We start from the raw sequence: 25920 nt of genomic DNA, 5'->3' as shown, positions 1-25920 counted from the left end.
CACTGAAGGTCCCAAAAGGGGTAGTACCTATTTTAATGCCGACAGCGCCCTGCTTCAGAAGTTACGCTTTTTTACGAAACTCATTTGCATCTTTATTTTAATAATGAGCGCCTCCCACTCATTCACACGGTGTGCAGCTTGTAGGTGGTATCGGACAGATACTTGTAAAAAAGAAAGTTCGTGGATTGGTGCACCCGTTCGCGAATTATTTAGCCCGGGGATTTAACTGAAACACCCGGTATACTATTATTGTTAAACTAATATTAATAATATAACTAATTATGTATTGTTATTATCTATTATTATTATTATACTGCATAGTCTTATACGTGGTTGCAGATACCCAGCGCAGGTCTCATCTATCATACAGGCTGCAAAGCACACTTTTTGTAAAAGCAAGGGATAGTGGTGTGTGTGCGTGGCTGGGGGAGGATATGTTTATTATATTAAAAAGTAGTAGGGAAAGGTTAGTCTCTGCTATGGCGGCTTCCTATTCCCAGGAAAGAAAAAAAAAGGGAAAGACAAACCAAAGAAAAACAAGCGGTGTAAGGTTCTTAACAAAACTCTGTCTTTTCAATGCAGTCAACTTTTGATGAAACACAAGTATGCGTGATGACAATGAAAACATCATAACCACCAGGTCTATCAACACAACCCCTTTGTTTACATTGATATAATGTATGTTTGTATGTATGGAGGCGCTGGAAGGTGGGTGGAGGAGAACACTTTCCTCTTGATCTCAGGGCTTTGGGGGAACGGCCCCCCTTTTCATACATACGGATTAGACAGGGCACCTGATATTCTTTTATAAGGCATATTTTTACAGAATTTACATGCATTTTGATTACTGCAGGTAGCGTCTATTAAATTAGACGGATCTTTTATGTGTATCAATATGTTTAATAATAGAGTCACTACCACTCTGATACCAAACATACCTAAATATGGCCTCACATCATGTGAGTCCTACCAGAAGTCTGCTTACCACAATTTACAATATTGCAGATTAGATTTCAAAAACTGCAGCTGCTACATGAAATAAACTTCCAAAGTGTAAACACCCCATTTAATTGTTACTCCTTTTGTTGTCCACGTCCCATTTCTTTTGGACTTCTCTCGTGCAGGTTCCCAGTCTGAATAATCCATAGAGAGTTGGTGCTATTGGAGAGCTTTCTTATCGCTAAAGATGGGTTGTGCAGTGAGTGGCTTATTTGCATATACTCACTAATTAAATATATACCAACTTTTGAATTTTACTTTGGACACGTTTGGGTAAGTACCTGGGCCTGCTTGCACTAGACTTCTGCTAGGCTCCTAACCTTGAGGAATTCCCTTTGGCACAGCCTTGCTAGTACTTGTGTCACATGCTACTGACATAAACTTCCCTATAAGCGAAATGCACTGCCAGAGCTGTGTCAAAGCAAATGCCTCAAGGTTAGCATCCTAGCAGAAGTTTCGTGCAAGTGGGCCAGTACCTCCAGCAAAAAATATTCTGAGAACGAACTGCATTGACACTCAGTGACTTTTTCGAGTTATTAGTTGGATTCTGTTTACATATTTCTTGTGTGAAGCATTGTACAAATATGCTCTTTGGCTGCGGTCAGTTGTGTGTCAGGGTCACTAGGAAGATACACTGCACTTTTCATCAGGGTGTCGAACCGAAACGTTTTTCGTTCCGGTTACATCATAAACGATCCGGTACCGGTTCTGCTCCGGAGCAAAAAAATAACGGTTCATACCGGTTTTTAACCGGTTCCGCTTCTGCTGGGAATACTCATCCCCACAAAAAAAATCAATGTTGCAAAATGTAAACCCGTTTATTCAGCATACATGGTATTTAATATTAATAGACAGCTGTGAAATTGGTAGCTCCTGGTTCCTGTAGGTTACTGTCTGTTCAAATGGGCTTTCTCATTTCTTGAAGCGCATGCTACAAACTGACTTGTTTGTCGTGATGTCATACATAAAGTACTTTCTTGCTGGGTTGGAGCGATTGCGTCCCATCCGAATGTCTGTTGTTACTGTCTAGCCAGCAAGCACCGCACGAGTACGACGCAAATCGAGGAACACCTTCACTCACAAACGCGCTCGACGGCTCCGTTTTATTTTCTTGGTGTCCTGTCCACAAAAGAGTTGCCACTTTGCACGGGCTTGCCCTCGCGTATACGTAAATGTTTTCAACTTAGCTGCTCTCAAACAAGGGACGCGTTGCGCGACATTACCGATAAAGAAGCTGTTATGCAGCCCTTGTTGTTCAGTTGAGGAGAGTTTGGGGGGATCAAATAAAACGAACACTACGGCACATTGCTAGAGAGTTACATGTACCTCGAAGTCTGTGTGCGTGCGCGAACGATAAACCATTACAAAGGGAGCCCAAGGGTCATACTATACCGACATACATTCCATCGTAACCGCAGCCCTCGTATAGTATCCATGACATGACTTCAGAGCACACGACGTCTCATTCGCCTGTCCGTAGTCCAAACCGGCGAAGTTTTTTCTTGGACCGAAAACCGTTAAATTATTTTTCGGTTTCCCTCCTGAGCGAAAAAAAAAATGTATACGGTTTCGATTCCGTTCCGGTTCGCACCAAAATAGCGTTTTTTTTTTGTTTTCGGTTCCGGTTTTCGGTTCGCTCAGGACACCCTGCTTTTCATTCGTCTTCTCTACCGAACTGGTGCACAGCACTCGTGTCGTCTCATGATGCAAACGTGCTGTCTCACCTGCGGAATGACATCATAGCCATTGCTGTTTACAAGTCAGGTAGAGAAGGATTCCAAAGCATGCCTTGTGGCTGTTCTTTAAGCAGTGTTCACACAGACGAACAGACCAACTTCGAGGCGGTGCCATCTGCGTATACACAAGTACCAACTAGGCTGCTCCGCAGACAAACAATCTCACATCATCTTATTTCACCAAGAGAACAACATTCTCTTAAGAAATGCCAACTGGGATGTTTCTGCGGCTGTGACCTCTTAAGGACTATTATTTTTCAGCTACACCTGCACTCTAATAATAGTAGTACGGCACTATGACACAAATAGAATTGCATCACCATTGGAAGTGAGGGCATAAGTCATGTGACAATGCTCCTCTCGCCGACTTGCCAATGCACAACCAATTTCTGAAGGTTTCGTTGAGTGACAGATTCGCTCCAGTTTGTGTCGGTCATGAATGTGCAGTTGGTGCAGAAAGTTGGCCTGTGTGAACGCTCTTATCCTTTGTCACTTTGTGTGACAGACAAATGAACATGCGATGGATACGTCAAGTGAGCTGAGTAAGAGAGCTTTGGACACTGCTCTGTACATAAAATGTGTAAACTGTAGCCAACTGATAACTTGAAAACAATCACCAATTGCCAACATAGTTTTCTTTAAATATTTTTCACTGAAGGTTCCGATACGTAAAACAGACATTCCAAAAGTGTCACTAGTAAAATTTAAATGTTAGAATTTTCATTCAATTAGCGAGCATATACAAATGAGCCATTGCCTGCATAGTCCATGGCACTGCACTCTCAAGTTTACGGAGGTCTAATCTGCACTAGTGCAACAAAGCTTAAGACATACAGAATTAATTTGCCAGTTTTGATTGAAATACATGTGTCAAGTGTGAACAACACGCACTTGTTTCCTGACTGTAGGTCATCTATGCCTACTCAGAAGAAGAGCTCGATGCAGCGACAGCCAGCCTTCAAAGTCAGTTTCTCACCCATGCAAGTGTCAAATCGACGCTGCTCGATTACAATCTCTGTCTCTTTATTACAAATATCCAATCATTACATTATTCTTTATTTGACACAATATCATTTTCCTTCGATACAAGTCAGGCCACATCTGTCATTCGATTGACTCTCCTGCAAGTTTATGCGGTTGTTGATGTTGCAAAATATAACAAAAATTACAAAAATTTCCTAGAGTATAATAACTATTGGGACCTGTCTACTAGTGTGTGCTGACATTTGTAGTACTTATTATCTGTATGAAGATATAATAAGTTCAACATTGTCTTCACTTTTGCATTGAAATACAGATAGCCTGTTTGTGTTCCTGCTTTCAGTGTATGTCTCAGCCTTAGCATTACACATCTCTACAGCAACACATAGCACGACACATCGTATTGACAGTTCAGTACAGTGGATCAATTCTACGCACCGTGTTTACCAACAGCATATGAATTATCAGTGGAGGCTCCTAAATGACAACTGTTTTGACGCAAGGGACTGTTTTGATGTGCTTCGAATGTGGGTCGAGGCACATACTACATCAGACAGGGAAAGAACGACATTGACATTAACAGTGCGACTGGACATACTGTTCCTTGTGTGGCAGTTTCCGAACGTTCAAATTAACAGTTGTTGCCCTCTTGCTGTATATGGCGTAACACATTCTCCGAATATCTGTCTGGTTTCAACTATAATTTCGTAACGTTCCGTCTCATCTACAGTCCAAGGGGTAGTCAAATTTGACACACCCCTGCTTGCAATCTAAACACATAGTAAAGAACTTCGAAATTACGTGCGTGTTCCAACCTAACCTTGTTCTCCAGCACATTTCACCACTCTCCGCCCTGCCCCGTGGGCGATGCGTACGATTTACAAATAGTCGCCGTCGGCGTCGGCGTCCGTACAGCAAAGGCATCGGGTTTTCGGGGTTTTCTGCCGCCGCCGCCGCCGCCGCCGCCGCTCTTCAGTATCGGTCAGGGTTTCGAAATACGCGACCCGGTCGGGTCGGTCGCCGCCGGCGCACTGACGTTGGGTCGTTGCGCTGTGCTGCCTGGGTAATTTATTCGAATGTGTTTTGTGCACACAGTGCGTGAGAGCAAAGGGTACAGGAAATGAACGGGTGTGGGAGTTACGCAGGTGTGGGTCGCCTGGTGTACAATGCGAACGCCAGCCGTAACTTTGTTTATTTCATTTATGTATTCCCGCTGTGCACAAACGCTATCAAATATCACATGTGCTGACACCACAATCATAGCAGTTGCTGTAATTGTATCCAGCAACTTCTTTCACAATGAAGCCTGTGCAAATAGTTTTATTACGATACTTAAGTATTCTTCTGCAGTATGCCGGATCCTCTCGTACAGGTGCCCTTTCGCCGCCGAAAGACAACACTTCGATTTTGTCCCTGATTCTCAACGGTCACGATGACCCTGACAGGTGCGCACGGATTGTAAGTGTTGCGCTTTTTTAATCACTGGTCTTCACGTGTGCGCCAGCTTCTGAAGAAAGCAAGGTTTTCTAACGAGATCATATGCTAGTGGATGCAAACTTGAACGTGTGAAGATTAAACGTCTCCGTGTCAGTGTACGTTCTTTGTGTTCGTGGGCGACCTACGGATAGTTTAAATGCATGCAACGCATTTCTTCGCAACGCAGCGCTTCGTTTGTCTACTTCACATCCCGGTTCTGCGCTTTTTTTTCTTCTTTTTTTGTCTGCATGCAGCGCATTGGGTCGTTTAAATACGCATTTGTGTCAGTAATGTATACGCGTGTTCTTTCGCGACAAAACTGTAATTTACAAAGAGGTGTTTTCAAATGTGGAATCATATACTCTATTTCACATCAACGTTCTCATTGCAATCGTGCGGGTCCTACTCAAGACACAGGCATAGCCAGTGAGGAATGTGAGATCAAAAACCTCCTACTAAGTTATTATCAGTTATGCCGAAATCTCGAACGCAGACGGACACACTGTTGTGGGAACAAAGTCTGTAGAAGAAGAGGAAAGAAAAGGAAATAATACTGTTAAACCGTCACCGTTATGTCTTCCACCTTCATCACAGACAGAAATTTGTAATTGAATATGGAATTTTTATTTTTCGAGTTTTTCAAAAAATTTGCCATAGGCACATTCACAGAGCTTCTGATCTGTATGTCAGAAAGTACGTAGCCGGTTCTAAAATAAACACAGAACAATAAATTCAAAGATGCAGATTGTCTCGTCTTGCCCCAACCCTCGGGGCTGGCCCTGTGAAAAAGATAATGCGTAATGTCGCGACCGGCCATGATGGTGTGAGTGCTAGCAGGAATCAGCTGTGCACCATGTGCACAATGTCTTTTTCTTTTTTTTTTGCAATGAACCCATTATGGCCACTTACTGAGGAAATGCAAACTTCTAATCACTACGTGTACATATGGCTCTACGTGAGAAATGGACCTTAAGTGAACCTTCCTAGTCAAAATCTGTGATCACTGTATGTGTTTCGAATTGATATACGTGTCATTAAACCTGATATGGTTTATTTTTCTCTGTTCTCGTCTGGTAGTGTTGCCCGGGGGGATTAGTATGGTTCGGTTAGGAAAGGGGAAAGAGAATACAACGCAAACGAAGTACGCGAATGCAAACGTGCCATGACTAATTATGCATTGCTTATTATATATACTGTTGACGTCATCTCTGTCGTCATTTATTTACAATCGTTGTAGTCCGCGCAACGGAAAAATGGCGCTGACGGTCTCTATCATGGCGTCATTCCGAAGACGCAGGAGCCTATGAAAGTTACGCTACCTGTTTAGATATACCTTGCAGTTGCCGTCTGTAACATGCGCAGACAAAATGTTATTTTGTTGATCGAACTGGGTTTTCGATGTATGCATGGCCTGTTACTATACATGCACTGCGCGACAAGGCAACACGCCACATGATGATGATGATGATGATGATGACGACGACGATGTGTTTCTCAGGAATTCATCGTGAAACGAAAAGGATACGGGTTTCAAAGACACAACGTAATCACAGAAGATGGTTATATAATCGAAATTCATCGCATAGTTAGTGGCAGAAAGGAATGCAACAAAAAGAAGAAGCCTGTTGCTTTTCTCAATGCCGGACTGTTGCAAGATTCGACGTCGTGGGTGCTGGACTACAAAGACCAATGTGCAGGTAAGCTGTGAAGACAAAAGCAGCGAACGCAAGTTCTTTGAACGTTGTCCTTGTTTGCTAACGGTATCGCTGATTGAAGTACTAGATGATAGTCATGGTGATGTGATAAAGAAAAAAAAAATGAGGAGGCCAGTCGCGACGAACTCGGATTGGCTACCGCCAGGACGCTTACAAGAAGGAAGTACCCTTCCTACGCAGCAAATGTTGTAAGTAAAAGTTATATGTAAACGGCAGCTTCGGTCGCCTTTCGGTCGGAGGTTATTTAGCAGCAGTTATGTCAATATAACTTGAAGCTAGCCGTAATTCAGTGACAGTCACAGGAGCGAGTACGTAAGCTGAGCCATGCACTACCATTATGCAGGTAAGACAGTGATGCGAAGTTACGTCAGAGGTGACTTTGTTCTGCGCCGGCAGGTTTAGTTGCTCTTTGGTTTGTCGTTTCATGGTGTTCACAATTACAGAGCTTGGTAAACCTGTGAGTTTAGCAGGCCGGTCGTGAGTTAGTGGGCAGGAAAAACCAGATGTTGTGTTAACAGAACACAGCAGTGAGTAGTTCTGCGATTGGTTTCCACTTTTTCAGAAAAGGCAATCGGGCTGGTTGTACAATACAGTATAATAAGTATCCAAAACTTGAACGGAATGGAGCCGGATGAATATCCCACCCCCTTCGTGCCGCCTGAATCACGAAGAACAGTGGGAGTGAAGCGTGAGAGAAGCAGCGACAGCAGCGAATAGAAAGTTTTAGCCAGTTTTAGATCAGAAGCTATTCACGATAACGGTTCCGAAAATATGACAAGCCAATCGCAGCGTTTCGACCACTTGGGGTTCTTTTGACGGAAGCAATGTGTGCCTCCCCCAGATTGCTACCGTCATCGGCTGTGTTTGAGCTCAGAAAGCTAACACGTCACGACTGAGGAGGTACTAAATTCTCTGTACTAAAACTCTCTGTAAACTGTCAGTACTAAACTGCACAAAAACTCTCTAATATTTTCTCTCGTGCGATACCTATGTAATGGTACCCCGAGTGTGCCCCCTGCCCGATTTGAGACTGTGTACACCACAAATTCAACAATCATCATCATCTCGTCGTAATAATAAAATAATTGGGGGTAGATTTACACGCACAGTGGATGGAACCTGGAATCGTCGTCTTTTGAACATTGCATAATACTCCCAAAGAGTATTGGTTCCTCTTGCAACCATTTCAGGTTATGTACTGTATATTACGAAGAAAGGACTGCCTCTTCGAACGCCTCGCGAGTTTCTTTGGGAAGCGCAACTACCTGAACACTTCACGTCAAGTTGATCATGACTTAGTTCAGAGGTATATCACCATTAAATGATTTCATAAGTTCTCCCTCGCAATCTCTTCCTAGGATTTTATCTAGCAGATGAGTGCTATGATGTTTGGCTGGGAAACAAGAGAGGCTTGACGCTGTACGGAAGAAAACACGTCAACGAAGAGTTCCAAAATAGTCCAGACTTCTGGGACTTTACGTAAGTTGAGATACGCACAGTCGTTTATTACGCCTCTTCACACTTTCACTATCCACCTCATTCAATGTATGTGTGTGTGCTGTGGACGAGCTGGGTTCGTGTATGCACTTCGTTACCCTGCTCGATAATCCTGGTGTTGGCCTCGTATAGCACATCACATAGAGAAACAAGTTCCTGAACATGCAAGTAGAATGCAAGGAAGCCGGCGTAGATGTCACCGATTTCCCTTCGGCACGCCACTTTCTCTATCCTTAATAAACATACCCCCCCCCCCCCCTTGGGCACGCGATAGCTATTGGCCGAATTTTATCACACGGCCGTTTTTGCTTGTTTTCTTTTGGCGCCCCGCTCCTGTCGACATATACCTGCCATGCTTGTGAGTTTGTGAGTGGGCAGTTGTTTTGGGTAGCGTTCCGTGAGAGCCGTCGCTTACCTCCGGCTGGTCGAACACTATAGCGTTCAGGTGTTGCGCGGACAAGCGGAGGAACGGACCTGAGTACGGCATAACGTTGTTCAGCATCACAGCTGAAAAAAAAAAAAAAAAGGAAACAGATTTACTTTTAACGCGTGTACACGATCAAACATCGCTGTTCAGAAACACCGTTGCTGCGTCAGCACTACTTCAGTTTTGTATTCTAAGAACTCAGTGTGTGCGCCGCCAGCACATTCATGTAGAGTCGACGCTCGATTTCTGAAATCTCGATTTATGATTTCCCTCTTTTATGAGCGGTGCCACCCGGGATAATGTATCTGCACTTGTAGTTTTCACTGGGTCTATGGACCTTAGATTTAGGAACAGTGCGTGCATGCTCCAAGGACGCACTACAAGATCGCACGCTTTTTTACCTCAATTTATGAACGGGACACGTGGAACGGGGTAAAGTTGTTCAGGTCAGTTGAGGTATTCCAAGCGTAATCATAGAGCATTATTTGCCCCATTCTCAGGGGGCAAAGTAAGGATTGGTATTTGGTGCTTAAAAATACATACATTGGTTGTAAGAATACAGCAAGTACACTGTTCCCTGGCTACGAACCGAGTGAGGCTCGTGCCCCGTTCCTCAGCTTCTTTATTGTCTCCCCTGGTACCCTACATAGGCCCCGGGTCTTGAAGCTCATCCCTCCTGGGATGATATTTTGAGACATTCCTTATAGCGGCTATGTGCATATGATTGTCTGGTGTAACGTATCCGACCGTCTTTAAGATACCGTTCTTTGATGCCGTTTGTACGACGGTGTAAGGACCTTGTGGTAATCCTCGCGTACCAGGCAGAGGTTTCTGGACGAGAATAAGATCTCCTATGGCGATGGCTGGATCTGGCGACTGTGACGGCGGTCAAAGTCTTTCTTCATGGCCATCCTATACTTTTCTGTTTCAACAGTGGTCTTGCGTTGCTCTTGTAAGGTGATGTGATCAGCAATGTTGAGGTACTGGTCGGCATGGAGAATGGGTGGTGTACCATGCAGAGAAAAGTATGGTGTACATCCTATGGCTTTGTTGTGGGAACGGTTGTGATGGTGTGTGTCTGCTTCTAAGCATGATTTCCAGCCTCCAGGGAAGTGTGTGCTCGTCGATAGCTAACAGAAATGACTGAGTTTTCCGTATTCCTTCAGACTTCTTTCGAAGTTCGGCGAAGTCGAGGTGAATAACATCGAAGGGCACTGAGGAGTGTTGTGGCAATATCATTCGGTCTGCCGTTTGACGATACTTGAGCTTGGTTCTTTGACAGACGTTACAGGAATTGATGTAATCTTTGACATGTTGTTTCATGTGTGGCCACGTGAAGCGCTTACATAGCTTGCGGTATGTTCTTAATATGCCATCACGCCCACCTGACTCCGGGCTGTCGTGGTAGAGCTGGAGGATTCTTCGTGTCATGGTAGGAGGTACTTTGTATCTGCTGCCTTCCTGTGTTAGGGGTTGGGTACCTTCCCATAACTGCGAGTCACAAAAGGAAGCAGCAGCGAGGTCTTCGAGACCCAGTCGGGACGTGGCGTCTGCGTCCGTGAGAGCTGTTCCTGGCTTGTAATGTACTTGCACATCGAAGTACTGTAATTCAGAAGTCCATCTAGCAAGGCGGCCCTTGACGTCAGCAGATCCGAGTATGTGAGTGATGGGCTGATGGTCTGTGAACAGCTTGAATGTTCTTCCATCCAGGTGCAGAAATATCTAGTTGCCTTGATTACGGCAAGTAGTTCTTTTTCCGTAGTGCTGTAATTAAGCTCGGCATCGTTGAAGGTATACAAGTGGTACCCAATAACGGTGAGTTGTTGGGGTTTTGGTCTCGTGATGTCGCGCTGGTAGAGGACAGCACCCGTGCCGTACTGGGAGGCATTAGTGTGTAACTCAAAGGGTAAGCGGAAGTCTGGCAGGTCCAAAACAGGGTTGGAGGAAATTCTGTTCAAGATGTCTTGGTAAGCACTTTCACGCTCTGGTGTCCCAATGAATTAGTTTCTTTCCTAAGTAGGGCTGTTAAACATTTTGTTCTCGCAGCTTGTATGAAGGCACGGATGTGGCCTGCGAGTCCTAGAAATACCCTCAGTGAGTGGATATCGTGCGGAGTCTCCATATGTTTGATTTTGTCTACTGACTCCTCCTTTGTAGTTTTTGTCTTCCCGTTAATGCGCCGTCCTAGGAAGACAACGGAAGACTGGAAACAAACGCTTTTTTTTACACAGGTACACAGACGAAAGGAGACGTCAGCCTTGGGGGAGATTGTGATAGGCGAGGCAAATGGTGATGTTGACGGACGAATGATACCGGCGTCTAGCATTGATTGGAGGTCCAGTCTTAACCAGTTTTTTTTTTTCAAGAGACAAATTGTAAGGCTTTCGTCTGATAGGTGTAGTGTCCCGAAGAGTAAAGGGGACTTCCAGCGCGGAGGTTGGGGAAGGAAATCCAGACAAGGACACCAATTCCGGGTACAGTTTGGGTATGTCACTGGCCGTACCGAAACAAGGAGCGGTAGCTGGTACCTTTGGCAGCGAAGTCTCAAGGCGGTCGTCGGCGACAGACACGGTATCGTCCCAATAGATGTTGAGCTTCAGACGCCTCATGTCTGGCCTTGATAGTAGAACATCGTAATCTACTTCACTTATCACTAGAGCATTGGTGGTGATTGTTTCATTTGATACACTTACTGTGGCTTGAGTCCACTGATCGAAAATTTTCGAGCTACTGTCAAATCCCTTGACTTGTATGGGATTTCCCCTGCGGATGGCCGCTGCGACTCAGAAGTCGTCTGTTCACGAAAGTAACTGACGATCCGCTGTCTACTAGTGCGCGGGTAGGCGAGTTGTTTAGGATGACATCAATGTAGATCAGTTTGTTAGATACAAGATAGACAGTTTCACATTATTTCTGCGGGTGGAAACTGACACCCTCTTTTACTCGTTTTTTGTAGTTACATCTTCGACGTAGTCCTCCACTGTGGCTGATGTTCTCGCGGTTCTTGGTTTACCGTGTTGCGTTTGCGGTACGTGCAATGGAGAGGTGCGGCGGGGTGGAAAGCTGGCGGGGTTATAACGCGCAGGTTGGGCTTGTTGTTCGCCACGTTCGCTTCCGCCAATATCCCGCAGACACTGTAGGAGAGCGTCTGACTCTGTTGGTCCTCTAATTTTCACCATTTGTCGTATACGCTTAGGAAGACCGTGTATCAGCAATGCGACAACGGAAGCGTCAGGGAGACAAGGCTCAGCAAGTTGTAGGAGGCGTAGTTTTTCGAAATGATAATCGATGAACGAGCCATCAATGTACTGTTTGGGACACGGTTGTCTAACATCTCCAGCCCGTGGCCGAACAGTCCCCTATCGGCGATGTCGCGCACGAAGGAACTATGCCAATACAGTCTCCGAGGTAAGGCCACGCAGCGCCACCTGTCGGGAGAGAGTACCATCGCATACTCGGCGTCGTCTGCTAGGGAGCAGTTGAGCGCGGCCTCCCCTCGGGAAGGGTATTGGTACAGTTCCTTCGTGCGCGACATCGCCGATAGGGGATCGCTCCGCCACGGGCTGGAGATTTTAGACAACCGTGTCCCCAACAGTACCTATACGTTATTGCGTCATCCCAGCGAGCAACGTTTTCCTCACAGAATGACAGAAGGAAGCTTTGTTTCCACGACTTGCACGGCGACTGGCGGTGATTAAGAGGCGTAAGTCGTACCATTTCCTGGCGGCACCAATGAGGAACGGCCTTAAGTTGTCAACTTTTGCGTTATCTGTGGACCACGAGTTGTGTTGGCAAGCACATTCATAGGAGGTCATCCATGACTCTGCGCTACCGCTACCATCGTACTCATCAGGCTTCACCAAAGGAAGACACAGAGTCTCTCGGCCGGATATGTTACGGACCAATTCGACGAGGACTTGTTGTTGTTCAGCGAACCAACCTTGTTGACGCTCGAAGAGCGCAAGAAGCATCGTTGTGTCCGAATTTCCTTGTGGTCCAGCCGAGCAGGAGGGCTGCGGTTCTGAGGGAATATGAGTGAGTCGATTAAAATCGGCCACTTTCATGTTGACCTTGAAAGTTCCAGGCATAGAAGTCGAGGCGACGTCCATGTTTAGCTTCGAGGCGACGTACTGGTGAAGGGCCCGCTGGTCGGGGTGAGGTTAGATCAATGCTGTCCCCACCGACATCGCAACGACGTATCTTCGGTCCCTCGGACGTCTCTTATACTACAAATTCAACCCACATTCGGGTGTCGGCTGCGCCAATGTAAGAATACAGCAAGTACACTGTTCCCTGGTTACGAACCGAGTGAGGCACGTGCCCCGTTCCTCGGCTTCTTTATTGTCTCCCCTGGTACCCTACATTGATGTGTGGGGAAAAGGCTGCTAGAAACAGCTTGACAAGTCCCACATACCAGCAGCATAAGCGTCAGAAAAAAGGAAACAAGGAAACACATACAAAATACATTACAAGGATATATATTACTGAAAGTAAGGTGGACGTCCCTACCAACCTAGGAATATGCACATACTGCTGACTACAATATATGTATAATACACGATATTATACAATAATATACAATAGCCGATAATTGAAAATTTACATAAATGTAATTTCATAATTACCCTGGAAAACAGTTTAATTTGTCATGATATAGATGTCATTTCTGTTTAGGCTATATATAAGTTCTTCAGTACGATTTTCATTTCGATTCAGTTTGATGTACTCGGGAGTGAATACTCGAGTGACTGGAACCCATAATTTGTTCGTGGCCGCGGAACATAGCCATACTCGGGATGCCGAGTGGCCCGGGTTATATTATTTCTTCTTAATCTAGCAGAGCCAGCGAGGGTACTTGTTTTTTTACGCGACTGCGATCTTGCAGAGACTAAAATCAGATAGTCATAAAGCGACGGAAGAGTGGGAACCTTAAATTTGTGAAAGAGGTGAGAACAGTGATCTGTATACTGGAGACCACCGACAGCGCGCAAGGCGTTTTTCTGTAGTGTAATTAGCTTCCGAGTGGTTTTCTTGCGGCCGTTTCCCCAAACTAAATAGCAGTAGCGTAAATGTGAATCAAATAGTGCGTTGTATACAACATAAGCTTTTGCTGCGCACTCTACACAATTTGACACGTACGCTTTCACATTGATAGTTCCACAACATGTGCTCGTGGAAGAAGACACCCCGTGTTTTAACCACCGACGTTAATTTTATTTCTGTATTTCCTAAACGCAACGGGAGCGATGGATGGTGTATCGCATACTTAGGACGAAATAGGATGGCCTTAGTTTTAGAGCTGTTGATTTCCAGGCAGTTTGTAGACGACCACTTATGGAGCTTGCATAGGACACTGTTTCCTTGCGCTATAAGGGTAGCAACGTTTGTTCCCGTCAAGAACAGGCTGGTGTCGTCTGCGTAGAGCACGTATTGTGTAGTATCGTCGATGTGAACTATGTCATTGATGAAAATGTTAAATAATGGTGGCCCGAAAGTGCTACCCTGAGGCACACCCTGGAGAATATACTGAGGTGAAGCGAGTTCTTTGTCAATAGACACCTGCTGGGACCGGTCTGTCAGGTAGTTTTTTATTAGTTCCAGTGGAACACCACTCACTCCACTATAGGATAATTTTTGTATCAACGTTTCATGGTTAATTCTGTCGAATGCCTTGGCGAAGTTCAGGAAAATGCTCAGCGTTAGTTCTTTTAACTGAAAGTTTTTTAATATAATTTCCTTCTGGTATAACAAGGCTGTCTCCGTGAATTACCCGACCTGAAACCAAACTGCAAGTCCGTAATAATGGAGTGCATACTAAAAAAACATGAAAGCCTTTTAGGTATAATTTTTTCTATGGCTTTAGAAAATACTGGCAATATTGAAATGGGTCGGTAGTTATCATATCTATTTTTGGCACCGCCCTTATGCAGTACTGTAACTTTCGCAGCCTTTAGCCGTCGTGGAAATATCCCCGTAGATATAACTAGATTATAGGCATGTACGAGATACGGCGCGAGGAGATCAATGACATAAAGGACGGGATGCATCTTTAATCCGTCAATGTCTTCACTTTTACTTTCTTTCAGTCCTCCAAAGGTTGCAAGTACTTCACTTTCGTCGGTAGGATTGAGGAATATAGAGCATAGAGGGACACAGTGAATGGGGTAGATAGTTTAGATCATCAGCGTTATGTGAACGTCGGTCGAGTGATACGAAATATTTGCTGAAATTTTCGGCCAATGATTTTCCTCTAAGCGTATGACCGGCAATACTCATCTCGATGGTCCTATTTGCCTGCCTTGAGGGAGACACGATTGAGTTTTTTTTTTTTTTTTTTTTTCAGATTTGCTTAGGATCTACAGTGTCACTGAAGATACATGCATAGTAATCACGTTTGACATTCTTGACCGTTTTGTTCAGGTTCCTAAATTTCTTGAAGGTTCTAAGTGCACTTGGATCACGGCTCTTTAGAAATACATGATACAACTTTTTTTTTTTCTATAATACCAAGTATTTCAGTGTTCAGAACAAAGCGTTATCCTGTTTTGGGGGAAAGGTCGTCGTGAAATCCATGTTTTGTTTTTTGTTTACCCACTGTTGTCTTCTCTGCAAATAAAGGCAGAATTTTCTGTTTCCCCGTTTATATTTCTTTAGACACCGTTCGGCTCTTACAAAAGCCGGTGTTTTCTTATTTAATTTTGTTTAAAGATAATGGGGCATGTGATACCTTTCGCTGTAGTTGACATAAAATGAACGGCGACAGTGTGGTGTGGACCATAGTGTACTTGCTTGACGTGCTATGTATCATCAAATGCCTAGTACGAACCAGTGATGGCCACTAACTACTTCTACAGTAGTTTAACTATAACAACGAACTACTTCGCAATGGAGTAGTTTAACTAGTAGTTCAACTACTTTTCAGGGGAGGTAGTTAAAACTACTTCTTTAACTACTGCAATGTATTTTAACTACATCTCTAACTACTTAACATTGTCCATAACACCAATCCCATTCTTTGCTGCTCTTGGACACCTAAATATGAATCACAAGCAGTGATAAAAGTGAAGATTCAGTACACATGCACGGCACAATTGCTCTGCACCTCCGTTCTCATCAAACAAGTAGCTCAAGGTAAAAGTCGCAAGAACAATCGTGCCGTAAAGCTTGCGGCAAAATCGGAAGTAGTTGGCGCCTGCAGTAACCTAGCTACTGTAGTTAACTACTCGAAATTGTAGTTTAACTAGTAGTTGCACACTACATTTCTGCAGGTAGTTGATAACTACTTTTTAACTACAATCAGGTAGTTTAACTAGTAGTTTAACTACATGTAGTTAACTACTGGCCATCACTGGTACGATCATGCCACAGCTCAAATAAGAGTTACAAGAAGTACGAGTAGAGCATAGGAATAAAATGAAAGCAAGCTGGGCTAGGCCAATTTGTTGGTCCGGTAATGTAGGAGGGACAAAGGGGAAGGCAGTCTCGGCAATATATTAAAGGGGCCACGAAAGGATGTTTGACAAGCTAACGACCAGTTTCAATTTGTTCCTCTGTACGAAAACATTTACCCTGTTAAGCATGAAGTTGAAAATCATTCAAATATACGAAAATATTCTATATTAACCACGGCCGTGAACGGCGGCTTCTACGTCCCGCCTGCGAGGCGAAGTGTCCGTGACGTCAAACACAAGGGATGCTGCTGATTGACGGATGCTCTTTTGTGAGTAAATTGCAATAATTGCAAGCGAGCTTGCAAACTTCAATGAAACATGTCTCAATTGGACCTGGAGCTAATATCGTATCTAATCGTTCACAACAGAAACCTACCGGAAGTGTGATGTAGCCGTTGACTTTCGACATCGTTACCGGCGCACGTTTTCCTCTCTGAGCTTCTTCGTTTTCAGAAAAGGTCTCTGTCGGTGGCCTTTTGGAAGCCGATGCGTACGGAATGATTCCTAGACGCTGTGTGCGTCGCATAATCTCTTCCTCCATCGCTGATAATTTGCGTTCAGCCCTAACCCAGTATCCTAGGTTCACAGTGACTTGTCGCCTATGACGGCCTTACATGGACACAGAGATATGGCGCCCTTTTAGGAAACCAATATTTTCTTTTTCGAGCTCCTGTGCCAGATATCCTCCCCCATATTTTCTTGCATTTTCCCTCGCAAATCTGATCATAATGATAATTCGGGACTTTACGTCACGGTGCCACGCCATTTGCTAATATCTTTTTACGCGCCTGCCTCGTTGTTTTTTTTAACCCACAGGCTACATCAAATGGGCGTCCACGACCTTCCGGCACAGATAGACTACATTTTGAACAGAACACAAGAACGACAACTTTTATACGTGGGTTTGTCACAAGGAGCGTCAACGTTCCTGATAATGATGTCAGAACGCCCAGCATACAACGAGAAAGTAAGTTCGCAACAGTTATTGATCTCCCGCTCTCCTGAAAAAGAGGGCGCTCGAATGGTGTTTCCTTGACGGTCAATTCAGAGTGGTTCACGTAAAGAGAACCGACCTCCAGGAAAAGTGCATTATACGGAGGGGGGAGGGGATCCAAAGGATTCTTCAAACAACGTGTCCTTGAGTATGAGGAAAGCAAGAACGGTAGGGAACACAGGGATTTGTTTCGCAGTCGTCTTGCGGATGTCAAACTATCTTCTACACTGCCCCTAATTAAATGGTTGATACTAATTATGAAATTCTTCGAATATCAATTTTACAAGCAAAAAAAAGAAAGTTGTAGGACATCTTTAGAAACTTGTGACATGATGAGTACTGTCCATGTAGTTCTTGTTTCAAGGCCCGACGAAGAGAGTGTGAAATTTGAAAATTTCTACGTAACAACACGGATCCGATACACAACGATACAGCACCACCAAGCGCGTTGTGAGTGACCGAAGACCTCTCCTTCATTCTGCTTCCGGCCCAGGCTATTAGCGGGACTTCTCATTCACAGTGTGCTTGACGGGACTAATGTTGCTGCGCACTAAAGTACAGGATACGCGTTGTCACATGATATCTTCAAATTTTGCTCTTTTTGTTTATATAAAAAGAAGCTATCGAAAAATACCGCAAATTCGGAGTCGGGGGTGGGGTGGGGTGGGGCGATATGTTTAATGCAAAGAAAAAAAATCTGAACTCTTGAACTCTAACATAGCAAGCTTTATCGTTATACAGGGTGTCCCGGCTAAATGCGAACATATTTTTAGAAAATATATATAACACTTTCTCCGAGATGAAATCAATTGCCATATAGCATATGCTAAAGGGCACTCCTTAGGGGGGGGGGCATTGCAAACTCCTAAGACAATGTCTTAATTACGTTTCAATAATTAACTTATTAACTATAAAAGCTACGAAGTTGTCCCAATGGGAACATCTGGACCCTTCGGTCACCTGATACCCGGAGCCGTTTTCAGAACAAAAATCCGTTCGATGATCGTCTGCAAAAAATTCGTGAAGGAACACCATTTTTTCTTTATTTTGTTCATTGCACATGTTCGGAGACGCGTCTTTCCTTCACTCCCAATGTGAGAGGGTGAAAGGGCACACTATCGCCTCTTGCGCCCTGGAAAAAGATTTAAAGAAAACAGAAAATGCAGACCAAGATAAGGGCAGTTCCGCCCGAAGCAGCACAATGTACTGAAAGTCGAGTGCAATAGGAGTGGCTGGTATGTGTCTTATCAGTGATCTTTACTTTTACGGGTCTGTTCAAGGCCTTCCACCTACCCATCCACCCCTATTGCACTCGACTTTCAGTAGATTGTGCAGCTTGGGGATAGAGTCACCCGATAGATTTGCTTTTCTTTTGTTTCCGCAAGTTAAGGCTCATCTTCGACTCATGAGACGGCACTGTGCTCTTCACCCTCTGACATTGGGGGTGAAGGGAAGGAGTGTCTCCGAAGATGCGCAATGAAGAAAATAAAGCAAAAATGGTGTTCCTTCACGAATTTGTTGCGGGCGATCTATCGCACGGATTTTTCTTGTGAAAACGGCTCCGGTATCATCAGGTGACCGAAGTGACCAGATGAACGGATTGGGACAACTTCGTAGCTTTTATAATTAATTTTGAAAGTTAAAATTTAAAAATTTGAAAGTTAAAAGTTAATTATTGAAAGTTAAGTAAAACATTGTCTTACAAGTTTGCTAATGCCCTGTTAAGGAGTGCCCTTCAGCATATACTATATTTCATCTCGGAAAACGTGATATATATATATATATATAATGCAGGAAAAAAGCCATTAAATATTATTTTTATTTATGTTATATTATATTTTATATATTATATATATTCGCATATATATGTCATATATTTTATTAATGTTATTATTTATATTATTTATTTAATGGCTTTTTTTCCTGCATTATAATTCACTGGCTTGCACTGTGGCATTGAGGAGTGCTCAGTCACCCTCCCAGGTGTAGATCGCTCGGTGAGTGACCCCTGGTTTGCCAATTCCGAACGATGCGCAGCTACCCAGAGCTGACGAGCCGCAAACACGGCGAAACACGTGTCCTCTGGTGCTGTCGCATCGTTCCATGAGTATCTATCTATCTATATATATATATATATTATAGGTTAAAGAGGTTAATATATCAGACGGCTGCGAAGCTGAATAAAAGTAAAATAGTAAGACGTGGACGACAGATTACAGGAAAGCTAACAAAAACTGATTTATTTAATGGGCAATTTAACACATAGATTACAATATGCCATGAAACGTTTACAAGAACGGTCGACGTTTCGACAGTAGCACTGTCTTCGTCAGGACAAAACAAAAAAGTCGAAAAGTCTTTTCTTTTTTTGTCCTGACGAAGACAGTGCTACTGTCGAAACGTCGACCGTTCTTTTAAACGTTTCATAGCATATTATAATCTATGTGTTAAATTCCCCATTACATAAATTAGTTTTTGTTAACTTTCCTGTAGTCTGTCGTCCACGTCTTATTATTTTACTTATATATATATATATATATATATATATAACGAATAAGTGAGCCAGAGACGGAAGTTACAGGAAAGGAAGTAAAACAGTTAGTAGCTTAATGTATTAGTTAACGTAAATAATTAGCTCCTAGATTTACAAAGTTACAAAAATGCAGATGATCGACGTTTCGGAGGAAGCTTCTTCAGGATAAAGGTAAATGATTTTGTGCAATGGCTTATGTAGGTTTCTTGAATGACGTCATAGTTGAGCAGGAGCTCGCCACCTGGCGATTGTGGTACAAAGTTACGGAAATTTCCGGGAAGGTCACGTGCGGGGTCCTTGCCCCGTGGTTGACATAATCTGGGGTATTGTGTAGAGATGTTTCGCGTTCCAATGTATAATGGAAAGGTCGGCTTTGTTGTAATCTGGAAAAAGGAAGGTAACACCAAGTGAACTGTACAATTAACGGAGGGGTCATTGCTTCTTCTACATGGTATTGATGTCTTTACTAGTTTGAACCGCACCGGCTTTCAACCGGCTTTCAATCAATTCGACCAGGACAGCGTCATTCTGATGATGGGACCCGAATGGGACCCGAAACGTTAACTGTATTTTGTTATGTTTGTTGAAAGCCGGTGCGGTTCAAACTAGTAAAGATGTCTACTCCCGGCAATTGGACTATATTCAGATGGTATTGATGCTACGAACAGTAGAGAGGAGGCCTGGATCTTCATTTATCAGAGATTTAAACTTGTAAATGAGAAATGACTCGCGTTGTTCTCTTGATCGGTCGGACTGAAATCCAGACTCAAGAATAAAAATTGATACATCAGCAATTGAGTGTTCAGGTTGATTGAAGTGACGGGAGACCGGGAGGTTCGGCTTCTTAGTAACATCAGACCTGTGGTTGTGGAACCGAATTCTGAATGAGGTTTTTGTCTGGCCGATATATTGCGAATTTCAAGTGTTAGATTGAAGGAGGTAGATGATATTAGAAGAATTGCAATCCAGGTTGCCAAGTACATTTGTCTTAAAGTGTGAATTGGTACTTTGAACTGTTTGGCATGTTTGCATTAATTTGCAGATCTGACACCTCCTTCCGTTGCAGGGCTGGCATCCTACATCTTCATCTTTTGGTTTCTTGATCTTAGCCCTTACTAACGTGTCTTGCAAACTCCACCACGGCGGTAGGTGACGCGTGGTGGGTCAGGGAATATGGACTGCATGCGTTCAGATTGTGAGAGAATGGAGTGATGGCGTTTTAGAATGGCATTAATGTTGGAAATGTTGGGAAAACGATGCAGTGATATTTATTAAATTTGCCGACTGCGGCTTGGTTCCCCTGGTACGAAGGGATTGGCGATCGGTTTGCTTTGCGCGGGAACGCGCGTCCTAGACTAATTTGGGCGGATCATATCGCCTGACCAGAGTATTCTCAAGTTGACTAAGGTGCTCATCCAACTTATAGTCATCCGAACAAATTCTGCGGTATCGAAGTGCTTGGCTGTATGGCATCGCAAGCTTCGTATGTGGCAGCTCCGAAATGAAAGGTATTGTTGGGAATCTGTGGGTTTGCGGAATAGGTCGGTTGTAATTTTCCCGTTTTCAATGTTCCTGGAGTAGGTATGAGTGAATTTAATGCTTTGGTGTACAGAGTTGAAGCTATTGGTGAACTCCAATAGATCATCTTCGGAGTGAGGCCAGATCATGAATATGTCGTCTAGAAATCGTTTGAAAAGGAGTGGCTGTTTTTCACTGTTAGTGAGGAATGTTTCCTCTAGTGATCCCATAAAGATGTTTGCGTAGTTTGGGACTATCTTTGTTCCCATAGCAGTGCCGTTAATTTGGATGTAATGTTTGTTATAGAATTCGAAATTGTTGTTGGTAAGTATTAGTTCTAAGAGCCCCGACCACACACAAGCTCCGAGCTCACAACCACAGGATAACGACCCCGCACGTGACCTTCCCGGAAATTTCCGGAACTTTGTACGACAATCGCCAGGAGGTGGCGAGCTCCTGCTCAACTATGACGTCATTCAACAAACCTACATAAGCCATTGCACAAAGTCATTTACCTTTATCCTGAAGAAGGAGGAACTTCCTCCGAAACGTCGATCATCTGCATTTTTGTAACTTTTTAAATCTCAGAGCTAATTATTTACGTTAACTAATGCATTAAACTACTAACTGTTTTACTTCCTTTCATGTAACTTCCGTCTCCGGCTCACTTATTCGTTATTTTATATTAACTCGCGGCTTTCAGACACTTTATATATATATTAAAAATATGTTCGCATTTCGGTGGGACACCCTGTATTTGAAGTTCGCACGATCCAAAACCGTTTTGTGTGGCTCGTGCAAGAACTTGTGACGACATACGTCGGCACAGTTCCCCTAGAACTCCGCCCAGGACGCACATTCCCCCCAGGGCGTCAGTCGTGACGTTGCCCACATCTATGAGGCCGACAACGGCGAGCCCTTCCACCACCACCACGGGCAAAGTGATGCGTTTAACGCGCGTTATGGGGATAACCGCTTTAGTCACCCATGCATTTATTTTCCAGGTCAAAGCCGCTGCTTTCTTGGCACCAATGTTCGACTTTGCACACGTTCAAAATCCTTTCTTCGCTGTACCATTCGGCGAAGAGATTTACGTGAGTGAATAGATGTTAGCAGTCATTGCGTAAAATTTACCAATAACTCGGAGTCTATCCAGGAAAATAAGAAATTTTGAGCAACGTCTGCACGAGATATTTGGCATGCACCATAGTAATAATGTCGTCGCGATCTTAGTCAGACAAAGCCAGAGTATGAACATGGTTTATTTCACTTTAGAACTTGAATTAGCTAGGAACGTTTTCTGCTTGTGGGTACGTCAGAAGAGGAAATATTGTCTCGTTGGACTAATCAAACTGCGTGAGAGAGATTGGTAATATTACAGTGCACAATATGCATATGCCCAATACTGCATGTTTCTGTGTTTTTATTTGTTCACTTTCTTGCCTTTCCTTCGTTTGCGTTAGACAACCTTATATTTGGCTGGCAAACGTGAGTTGTTACCGAAGGACATACCACTAGTGGAAACTGCTACGGGGATCTGCAAAGGGGCAGGAAAATACTTATGCGCCTGGGGAGCAGACTTCGTTGGCAACCTCGAGGCAGAACATCTAAACAAGGTATGTAACGCGGGAGCAGTTAGAGGGGCACGAATGTGTAAAGACATTTCTTTACATCGAACGAAAGGTGCCCATACCTTAATTAATTAAGTAAGTAATGCGAAAGGAACGGGATTCGTCCGTCGAGTCGTGAATAAAGTTTTCTGTCTTCTTTCCTTCTGAAGAAGGACGTGAAGAAAAAACAATGTACAAGTTTCCGGCGGTACAGAATCAAAAATAACAAAGGCGGTTAAGAGCATCAACTATTTACTATACACATAAAAACCAAGACTTTCGTGCAGTAGGTTGCACTTCTTCAGGTTTGAGGACCTGACACAGAAGAAGCACAGACATAACGGGCACGTCACCCCTAATGCGCCCAGGCATCATGGGAAGTCGTCTGAGGAAACCAATGGAACTCTTATCGCATTTGTTTTTGCAATGAACGGCATGCCAGGGAATCTCCTACTTGCATGCGACCCGCAGAGAAACACCGGACAGACCTCGTGCCGGTACGGTGGTGTGCGAAGCAGATCGCTATCATATCGACACGCTAATTCACGGAACGATCTGACTAATTCGATCTCATTATCACTGGCTTTTCACCTCATGGTGTCATAATGAGCACGAGACAACTAAATGTATTGGAAGAAACGACACTTTTCAGGTCAAACAATGTCTGTCTTTTCTCGTACAACAGCACAGCCGTACACCCGTTCGCTTCCAAATGCCGCTTCATCCGACGTTACTGGGAGCCGAGCAGTTCCGATTAGATTGCACATGCGTGCTCAAAAGAAGCTACGTCAGTGTCGGCACGGTTACAATAGCGCAGTTGTGCGATTCTGACGTGCACCTCTTCTATCGTACGTTCTACGAAGGTGTTCCTGACAAAAATATAGTTTTACGTCAAACAATTATTTGTGCAAATCCATACGTCATCTCCATTCGGTAGTGGAATCTTTCTTCAGTGTGAAAGTCATCTTCACACACACATCAGAGTCGGCGCGCTTAGCGAATGAGCGCATAATTGGACTTCTCCCTGCGTTACGGTACTGTATTGCAGAAAATGGGATTGAGTACAGAATATACCTGCTTTCAGCAGCAAATGAGACCCACAAACGCCATATCGTAAGCGGCCCTTTAGTGCCCCTTTAAAAACGAATTCTGCGGGCATAAACAGCATTTACCCTATCCTCGTCACTTCTAAACAATCTCCCGTTTCCCCGGTCTAGCTCCGATAAGCGCTTGACTGATGGGCGACGACTCTAGGACAAGGACAGCGCATACGAGTACGACGGTGAGGACCCACGATGCCTTTCTGATTCTCATTACCCTCCCATATTTTCAAACGTAATATCTAATAACTAACAAGTATGTAAATGTGACGACGCCAGCCAACACCACCTACCGAGTCGCTAATAGACGCGTCGTAATCATTAGGGGTTGTGCAAATCAGAGTCATGCTTGCAGCGGCTGTTGCTATCGGAATCAGCCGGCGTCACTCTAATAGGCAGGCATTCGTAATCACAGACCTGTCTGTGTTTGAAATATCTGATAACTGTGATGAACTCTGTGATAAACTGTGATAACTCTGATAAAAAGTCTTTCTTAGTATATTGCGCGAAGCAGACGACCTCGGAGGCCTACGCAGCGCTCCGATTCGTGTGCCCGGCTTACGTCATTCTGGCTTAGCTGCAGAGGGAGTGCTTTTCTTCAAAACTCGTTTATGTAATAAGTGAGCTGTTTTCAGAAGTGAAACTCGGCCAAGCAGACTGTATGTAGGCAGACTGTAAGTGACTGTAGGTATCGGGATTACTGTATCGGTCTCATGCACACCTTTCCGGATGCGACAGTCCCTTTAAATCACGAAATACGCTACAGATCAATGCCGTCTGTTTTGTGTTGGGTGCCAAGGTAATGTCATCTCTCACTCCACGATGGCAAAATGTTTGCACTTTGGTGCCCCTTTGAAAATGACATGGACTGCAAGGAAATGAAAGGAGGTGCACTTAGTCACGTTTGCTAACGCATGGAGGGTGGGGGATTTCGAGCGGCCTGCCTAGATTGGCGGCACGGTGCTCGGGAGCTCACGCATGGCCACTGTCATTGCATGATATTGGGGTGCTATCACATTCATGAGTGAGTGTTGTTTGCACAGTGTTTGAAAACAACAATCACTCATGAATGTGATAGCGCCCGAATATCATGCACCAATTAATGCACGTAGCCGATACTCTTTTTCTTGTGCATTTGATGTATACTTGGTGGCGAAAACAGTGATTGGCTTTCCAATTTCAGAGCAGGATTGGCGTTTACCTATGTCAGTTCCCAGCAGGCACGTCAACCTTGAATATGCTACATAACCACCAGGCACGTTGACTAGCCTTTACTTTCAGCACCAGCAAGCTATCACAATGTAACGTATAACGTAACAGTTGACAAGATATAAACCCAATACCCGTGCGCTATTCAGTGGTGCAGTGATTCTTGTACATGCGTGGTATAAATTCAATCAACAATCATGTTTCGGTAATCTCTAAACGAACACGTTGATTCTGCTCAACACTGTGTAATTATTTTCAGATTGAGACAGCGAAGAGGTTCCAGACATTCAATTGTCTCTACATCAGACCATCATCTATGAATTGCGTAATATATTTTCTCTTTTGATGTGCCAATAGATAGGAGTAATTCCCACAATTCTCGCGATGTAGAGTGATTCTTGCAATTATAATTACAATAGCAGCAGACCCTCCTGATAATTTTGTCCAGGAGTCCTGTTAGCCTCCATTGCTAACGTGGAAGCGAAATAAAGCGAGTGACTACGAACGTCAACGTGACGACGTTCGCTGGAGCAAAGCTCCTGGCAGCGCCTGAGCACCGTATAGCATCGTAGCACCCCTTATTGCACAAGCACGGGCGGCGCTACGATGCTGCGACACTGTAAGCATAAAGAAACACTGGAAAGTGGAAAACATAGCGGACCCGTGAAAACAGA

The 25920-nt window shown here is 44.1% G+C and overlaps 1 protein-coding gene across 1 annotated transcript in view; it reads left to right on the top strand.

Annotated features, from left to right (window-relative positions):
* Positions 1-25301, top strand: part of LOC135384751 (uncharacterized) — a 41895-nt gene extending 16594 nt beyond the window's left edge. The window contains exons 2-8 of the mRNA XM_064613940.1: positions 3644-3698; positions 6779-6889; positions 8266-8386; positions 17099-17249; positions 22332-22421; positions 22791-22943; positions 25221-25301. Of these exons, the coding sequence (XP_064470010.1) occupies positions 3644-3698; positions 6779-6889; positions 8266-8386; positions 17099-17249; positions 22332-22421; positions 22791-22943; positions 25221-25301 (762 nt within the window). The remainder of the gene's footprint in view (positions 1-3643; positions 3699-6778; positions 6890-8265; positions 8387-17098; positions 17250-22331; positions 22422-22790; positions 22944-25220) is intronic.
* Positions 25302-25920: the final 619 nt, after the last annotated feature.

This window comes from Ornithodoros turicata, chromosome 2, assembly GCF_037126465.1.
Source record: "Ornithodoros turicata isolate Travis chromosome 2, ASM3712646v1, whole genome shotgun sequence".
NCBI lineage: Eukaryota > Metazoa > Arthropoda > Arachnida > Ixodida > Argasidae > Ornithodoros > Ornithodoros turicata.
Note: the sequence above shows the minus strand (reverse complement) of the source record. Positions and strands in the feature narration are given on the sequence as shown.